Source organism: Siphateles boraxobius, unplaced genomic scaffold, assembly GCF_051911475.1.
Source record: "Siphateles boraxobius isolate OS27281-9 unplaced genomic scaffold, OSU_SipBor_1 175, whole genome shotgun sequence".
Classification (NCBI taxonomy): domain Eukaryota; kingdom Metazoa; phylum Chordata; class Actinopteri; order Cypriniformes; family Leuciscidae; genus Siphateles; species Siphateles boraxobius.
The window spans coordinates 309,688-317,494 of record NW_027508783.1 but is presented as its reverse complement, the minus strand read 5'-3'; the positions used below and the strand labels follow the sequence as shown (position 1 = coordinate 317,494).

Genomic DNA, 7,807 nt, shown 5'->3' with positions numbered 1-7,807 from the left:
CTTTTTCTTAAACAACCAATGAAATTACAGATTCAAATGTCCTGCTCGAACACAAAGGGTCGTAAAATCTCCCTCCAAAGGGACAATTTCTTATTGGCTCACAAACCTCCAGAGGGTGTGACGTCTTCACGCTTTAAAAATCACTGATCACAAGATCAGCCCCTCTCTTAGCTCTCTTAGCCCTCTCTCTCTCTTGGTCCTTTCTGAAATCCTGATGTGAAGATGATGCTGAACTAGAAGTTTCCTAAGGACCCCCAAGCTTGTGCCAGGCTGTGGCCTTGTCTTTCCATTCACCAAAGATCCTCTGACTTCCACTGGTTCTCTCTCATCAAGACAACATCATCAAAGATCAACTGGAGCCTCAACAAATTGTATCAGGACAGTTTAATTCAAATGGGCGAGACATGCAAGTATCAAACTTTGTCTCATTATCACTTTTAAAGAAGGGTGTGTTAGAAATAAACTGATGGTTTGCTCCAGGCTGTTTATCTGCTGAATTTCAAACAATGCTATAACTTCTTGCTTTCCTATATTCTGCTTCAGCTCTCTTTCCCTTGGTAAACTATATGCATGTATGTATGTGTATGTTAGAGTAGTTTAAATGTTTAAAGGAGCCGTATGTAAGATTGTGGCCAAAACTGGTGCTGCAATCTCTTTCAAATTACTGTAGAGCGGTGTATCCCCTCCCCCTCCTCCTTGACTCGAGGTTGCCAGATAGGCTGCAGGAACGTAGGCTGCTACAAGAAGCTTTTTCTGTTAATTATGTTCATGCTTCAAATGAGAGATGTTTTTCAAAGTAATTATATATCGCAAAAATTTACTAATGGCGATTAGCCAAATATAATCGTAAAGATGTATGCTCGTATGGGACAGTACATTGTTAGAATAGTAGCTGTTAGTCTAACTTGTAACGGTAGGTATCTGTCGTTAACGTAAGTACAAGCACAAGCCTCTGTCACTGTATGTAACCGATATCAAAGATACAGCTATTCATTTAGCTCACGCTATAAGTGAAAGCGTCCAGCTGTATTTTTTAACATACCCTGCAGCACACGTCCATAACGCTAAAATATGTGATGTGAAAGATTACATGTCATTCTATTATTTTTGGCTTTATAACTTGCATGATAAACAATAATGGGCGTGCTAATGTTGTTTTCCTCAGCGTCTCAGCATAATGACAGAGAAACGGGCTCTGATAATGCATTGCTAATGTTAGCAATGACGACTCAACGTTTTTATTACCCAAACAATTCCTTACCTTTTCAATTCGATGACCCACCTCCTCCATATGAGCTAACGCAACTTTACTTTGCAGGAACATGCATAACTTTGTTCGACTGTCATGAATATTTGAAATGTCCATTTACATCAAGTACAAGTTAGCCAAACATAGATGAATCTTACCTGTCCAGAAATTCTTCTCCGTTTTCAGCCGTCTCCATCTTTCAAAGGCATCTCTTATACAGATCCTTTTTCTATTTCGGACTTTGTCATGAAGTATTTCGGATTCATAAGTTTTTTTTGGTTTCGTAACGTTAGACATTTTTTTTATTCGATTCCGACACGTTTGTAGCTGCAGCTGTGGTAACTAGAGCAGAGCTGGCAATCCGGATGCCGCAACACAACTGACTTTGTGATTGGTAGATAGGTGGAGGGTGGCGCATCAGACAAAAACACAACATGACAACTTCAACATCAGTTGAGGGGTGCAACTACACTTTTTAAATGACAATATCCTGGCCGGACTACTGTTGTCAGTGATATAAGTATTTGAAATGAACATGATTTCTTAATGTCTAGTGATATATCAGGGCCATTATATGATTAATTGAAATGCATTTCTTACATACAGCTCCTTTAATCTAGTTATTAAAATCTTGTTCATGTCATACGTAAAGTTGTCTGTGTCTCTAGCTCATATCTGGAGTCACTAATCATAAAGATCTTGGACTACTTGCTCTAAGTAGTACTGTAAAGTAAGAAAGACATTTCCCATGCCCCGGAAAGGTACATTTCTATTAATTAATTAATAACCAATATTGAGGGTTCACAGGATGAACTGAGTAATTGGTTGTAATGTTAATGTAGCTACAGTGCCTAGCATAAGTGAACACACCCATGCTAAAGCTGACTAAAAAGAGGAATAAAAAATCATCTTTTGGAAATTGATCTTAATGCCTTAATTTAAAAAATGAGGAAAATCCAACCTTTAAGGACACAAATTTTCTTTGTGAATGAATAATGTATCGTAAATAAATGTTCTTCCTTAAAATACATCTCTATGTTAAATTCCCATAGATGATTTTTTATTCCTCTTTTTAGTCAACTTTAGCATGGGTGTGTTCACTTATGCTATCCACTGTACATCAAGTTAATCTGTTTAACTGACCAAAATATTCATAATCAATTATAACAAGTTATGATTGGTTATTAATATTTCATAGAGCTAATTTGCTACAATCCAATGAACATGAACATCCAAACTGTAAAATCTTATGAATGTGTTTAGAGAGGACCAGTCTGCCGCATCACAAACATCCTGCAGGGGGACACCCCCCGCCCAAGCTCAGAAGAAGTGTCCCCTTATTAGAATGAGCCCTGATGTCTATTGGCGAAGCTTGATCACGCGCCTCATAGGCAAGGGCAGTAGCATCCCTCACCCAATGAGAAATTGTCAGTTTTGTGGCGGCCGCCCCCTCCCCCCCTGTTAAGGCCCCCATGACAAACGAATAGTTCCACTGGCTAGTGTGGTGGTCGTAGGCCTGAAGAGCCCGGACTGGACACTGCTCCAACGCAAGTCAGCATCCTCCTCCCCCAAACAAACAACGCAATACTGGTGTGTGTCGCATTCAGACATGGGCCATGAACACGGAGGCACACACCGTTTGCTTTGCACATCGCTCATTTTTTTTTCTGTCCCTTGTTGCTTGTTTAATAGAGTGTGTAACGAGTCAGCTCAGAGAGGAAATATTAATAATCAATAATAACTGGTTATGATTAATTATGAATATTTGGGTCAGTTAATGGTATTAACTTGATGTAGCTAACTTAATATTACAATCAATTAACCAGTTCGTCCAACAAACTCTTTTGATTATTCATTTATTCTAAGAAAAGGGGTATCTTCCATGGCTATGGAAAATAATTATTTCTTAGCATGTACAGCGCTTTGAACATGTAACTAGATCAAAATCGTAAAAGAGACGTTGTCTGCAAGCAGTGAATCAGAACCAAATACATATTGTGCACAAGTTTTATGAACTAAATCACAAACATAACTAAACTAAACAAACATAAATACATAAATACATGTATAGGTAAAAGGGTGAGTGATAGCATGGAACTGGAAACCGGAAAGGGAACTATGAAAATAACCATCAACATTATCATTTTCTTCTGAGTTGAAATGAAGAAAATACAGTCTGACAGTCTGTTAGGAGAGTGAAGTCATAGCAGGCTGTGGTCCCCCCAGACATCAACCAGCAGTCAAGAAGCAGGAGCAAGAGAGCACTGATCTTGTGATCAGTGATTTTTAACATGAAGAAGTCACACCCTCTGGGGGTCTGTGAGCCAATAAGAAGTGTTTCCTTTGGAGGGAGAATTTTACGACCCTTTGTGTTAGAGCAGGACATTTTAATCTGTAATTTCATTGTGTGTTTAAGAAATAGAATCTTCAAGATTCTTATAATACCCATGCATCACAAAGTTAGCAAAATGTAATGTAAATTAACAAATGGGGAACGAAGAGTTTAGAGAGACCAAATATGCTACACATATTTGTATTCAAAGTCTGAAACATTAACCCATTAGAGTTTACAAGAAAACATAGGCAAAAACAACATCAGAAGGAAAATCATGAGATGTGAAAATTAGATACATGTTTATACATTTCTCAAGTGGTTATATATATATATATATATATATATATAGAATATATATGATTAACAGGGTTTATTTCTCATTCTCAGGAGAATTAAGTGAGTGTCACATCTCTCAGGAATTTCCTTTTTGAGGTCGTAAAAATCCTTATCTATGTACAGGACACTGAGTTCTGCCAGTGGTGTTAGTTTCAGGGGAAGCACTGCATGAAAAGTGGGATTTTCATCCCCGTACACGGCCGGAAATCTCCATAATTTTCGTCAGTTAACGACAATTTACAGCATGTGAACGTCGCGTTCGTCTGTGCCACATATTGACGGAAACGAACCATGACGTATGTGGAGAGAGCGGGAGGTGCGAATGGCTCTAATTAGCATATGAATAGCAGCGCGAGCGCCTTGCCAGAGAATGGCTTGAATATATATATAAATTATTTATATTTAATTATAATTATTTATATATAAATAAATATATTCATATCATATGCTATTATGTTGTATATTCATATTGTTATACTATACTATACATTATTATTACCATCAAGGACATGAATGAATTTGAGGAAAATAAATTGGCAGGGACATGCTGTTTATTCAAAGAAAGAGCTTTATTTGCACAAACACACAAACTATACAAACATATGAGATTTGCCCATACAACAAATTGGAAGCTCACGAGAAGCCCAAAATCCTACAGCACCATGAAGTGTCTGTTTTCAGCTTCGGAGCTGTAGGTAATTCTGTCCGAATCTGGTCCATTTTGCAGACGTCTGTGGTGCGTTGCCCTGTATTTTGGCATCGCCTCTAATCTAGACTGCAGTGTGGCACAGAGTTCTGTGAGCTCCTGGCTGCGAAAAGACGGAGGTCGCACAATCCATCCAGACACCCCGCCAACGATGCCGTCTTCCTCATCCGACATTAGGTCTATGGTAGCGCACTTCCAAAGGCCCACCTCATCCTCAGCCAGCACACTCTGTCTCGCTTCTAGCAGCTGTGAAAACAACAAATAAAGACAATCAGTACTGCGCGATGCACTGCGTATGGACACAACACATCTATTAATGCACTTGCAAAATAGTCACATTGATCAAAAACATATCTAATCAAATAAATCTTACCCTCTTTCTTCTCGCATGACTCCGAGCTGAACTCTTCATAGCTTCCGCCTGCGATGCAAGATCTGGTTGTTTGTACCTGAAGCTCCTGCGCACGGTCTCGTAATATGTTTTACAGGCAGCTGGAAAATGATTAAATGAGAGTGAAATGAATAAAAAAAAACAATGCAAGTCACAGTAAAATGAAACAATAAAGGAGAAAATATTAAAAGTTACTTACACACAATGTCGTCATTATCAGCATCATGTAAATCTGGACTTGCAGACATTGCTCCGAGCAAATATGAGGTCACGGCCTCGTTATGAGGCGAGGTTAGTCTGAGAAAACAAAATGTACGGTTAAGATCGGCATTAATGGATCTATTTCCTTATTCAGGAGAATGAAAGTATATGTTTTAATCTTACCCTTGCTCCGGTTCGTAGCGCCTACAATTTGTCTCGGAGTTGTGAAGACGGCGTACTGCTTCCTGAAAATGACAAGACCAAAAAATACACTCTTATAAAGCAACTTACACTTGTTATTTTACAAGGATAAGTTACTTTTAGCTTTTGATGCTTCTAGGGTACTTCAGCTTAGTTAGCATCTTACCGCAATCTTAGGATTGTGCACCCGTCTTCTCTTCCTGGAGGTACTCTCTTCCACACAGTTTTTCGACTCCAAAGCAGCCAACCTATCCTCCATGGACAGCAATCTGGAATTTACTACAGCGAACTGCTCATTTACAACGGCTCATTTACAACCCACTGATAGCATTTAACAGTTTCTTCTCGCCGGTCTGCGGACTGTCTGAAAGGGCATGATCGCGTCCATGAAGAGGAGTTGATGGGAAGACGCCGTCCAGCCATTGTAGAACAGGAAAGCAGCAAAAACGTAGGAAATGTAGGAAAATGTCCGAGTAAAGGAGTAAAAACATCTGTCTGTTTATATGCTCATCTTGCAAGTACTGCCGTATGCGTCATCATGACCTCGCACCTGATTGGACGAGGTCTAGAAGGCTCGTCGGGCTCCTCCAATCACATGTGAGGTCATTGTTATACGGAAGAACTCGCGAAACAAGCTTGCATGTTTATGATATAAACAAGCTCTGTGATATAAACACTGTCACGGGATGCCATCAGTTAAAAGATGGAAGTCCCAAGACTAAAGAAAGCCATTTTTTTATGGAAAGCCAATAGAAGTTTGGAGCTTGCAGGGAACAGACACGTCATACCCAGCATCATTTCTGCCTGTTGAGCGCATTGCTGGGAGATGTGTGGTTAACACATCCACTGTGCATTTAAGCAAGACCAAAGAAAAGGTCACTGTAGTCATGCCACTATGCACAGTGGTTGAGCTCTAGGAGACTGTGATGAGGTTTGCATGGAATGCACATTTTACCTTTGTGGCAAAGCCTGAATAAAATTCATTGTTGAAATAAATTGTTTTGTGTATCTTTTTTACACAATATTGGCCATTGCTAATGACATGCAGTAATTAATCTAGCATACTTTCATTAAATATATACATTTAAAATGTAGGCAAGGCAAGTTAATTTATATAGCACATTTCATACACAATGGTAATTCAAAGTGCTTTACATAGAAGAAATTAAAATAATCAAAATAAATCAGAATAATTAAAACAATTTAGAATAATAAAATAAAATACAGTAAATAATTAAAACAGTTTAGAATAAAATAAAATAAAATACAGTAACAGTCGGACGAACAGTGGCACAGTGCTCATTCAGTAAATGCATAGCTAAACAGAAGTGTTTTGAGTCTGGATTTGAATGTGACTGTAGGAGCACATCTGATCTCTTCTGGGGTGGATGTTGGTTTAGTCTTGCAATATGTACTTTATACAAAATATACAATATATTTGATCATAATATGCATAAATATATCTTATTTATTAAAAACGCTTGATAAAGAATTATATAGGCTATATATATATATATATATATATATATATATATATATATATATATATATATATATATATATATATATATATATATAATTATTCTTTTAAATTACTTTAAATTACTTACTAAAGTAATACTGGATTTAGAGGGCAGCAGACTCAAAACAGCAACTATGGCAAATATACCAGGGACTACATATAAGGCTCTTGAAGACCCGTAAAAGCAAGTAACTTCAAAATATATTGAAATGTCTCAAAAACGGTAGAAAATAATCAGATGGTTTCCAGACTCACTGGATGGTATCACTGTCAAATTCAACATTGGCACAGGAATAATTATTTCATAATGTCTCCGAAAGCAGTGATAGAGCTGTTGGTGGGAGTTAGCTGTTCTGAGCTGTTGCTGACCTGCTCTTTGCTTTTGTAGATCTGTGCTGAGCTGCTGTTGGTGGTACAGACCCATATAAAGCTGTTATCACTGCATTTGTCCTCTTCTGAGATCTTGTCGCTGCTAACCTGTGCTGAGCTCCTGCCACTGCCCTCTGCTAAACTGGAATGGACTGTGCTTGCCTTGGAGGCCCTCTTTACCTGCACACTAGACAATGCCATGTTTTGGTTTCAATAGTTTTATTTTTAAATAAATACACATAATGAAATGAAATATACACTACCATTCAGAAGTTGAGATCGATCCAATTTTTTAAATGTTTTTAAAAGTCTCTTCTGCTCAAAGCTGCATTGATTTGATAAAAAAACAGTAATATTGTGAAATATTGATTTATATGTGAATATACAGTAAAATGCGTGATCAACGCTGAATTTTCAGCATCATTACTCCAGTCTTCAGTGTCACATGATCTGTCAGAAATCATTCTATGATGATCTGATGATCAACAAACATTTAT

The 7,807-nt window shown here is 37.9% G+C and overlaps 1 protein-coding gene across 1 annotated transcript; it reads right to left on the bottom strand.

Annotated features, from left to right (window-relative positions):
• Nucleotides 1-4,897: 4,897 nt before the first annotated feature.
• LOC143740605 (uncharacterized) lies at nucleotides 4,898-7,511 on the bottom strand. Its single transcript, XM_077232573.1, has 6 exons — nucleotides 7,311-7,511; nucleotides 5,586-5,708; nucleotides 5,402-5,463; nucleotides 5,217-5,314; nucleotides 5,000-5,118; nucleotides 4,898-4,915 (listed from the first exon to the last, which is right to left on the bottom strand). The coding sequence occupies exons 1-6, from the start codon at nucleotides 7,509-7,511 to the stop codon at nucleotides 4,898-4,900; spliced, it is 621 nt and encodes a 206-aa protein (XP_077088688.1).
• Nucleotides 7,512-7,807: the final 296 nt, after the last annotated feature.

Excerpts from the sequence above, each read along its gene's own strand:
- LOC143740605 (XM_077232573.1), bottom strand. The coding sequence starts at position 7,511 with ATGGCATTGTCTAGTGTGCAGGTAAAGAGGGCCTCCAAGGCAAGCACA. Across the intron at positions 5,709-7,310 it reads TCTACAAAAGCAAAGAGCAG|TTCGCTGTAGTAAATTCCAG; the intron begins GTCAGCAACAGC and ends GTAAATGAGCAG. Across the intron at positions 5,315-5,401 it reads CGCTACGAACCGGAGCAAGG|ACTAACCTCGCCTCATAACG; the intron begins GTAAGATTAAAA and ends TTGTTTTCTCAG.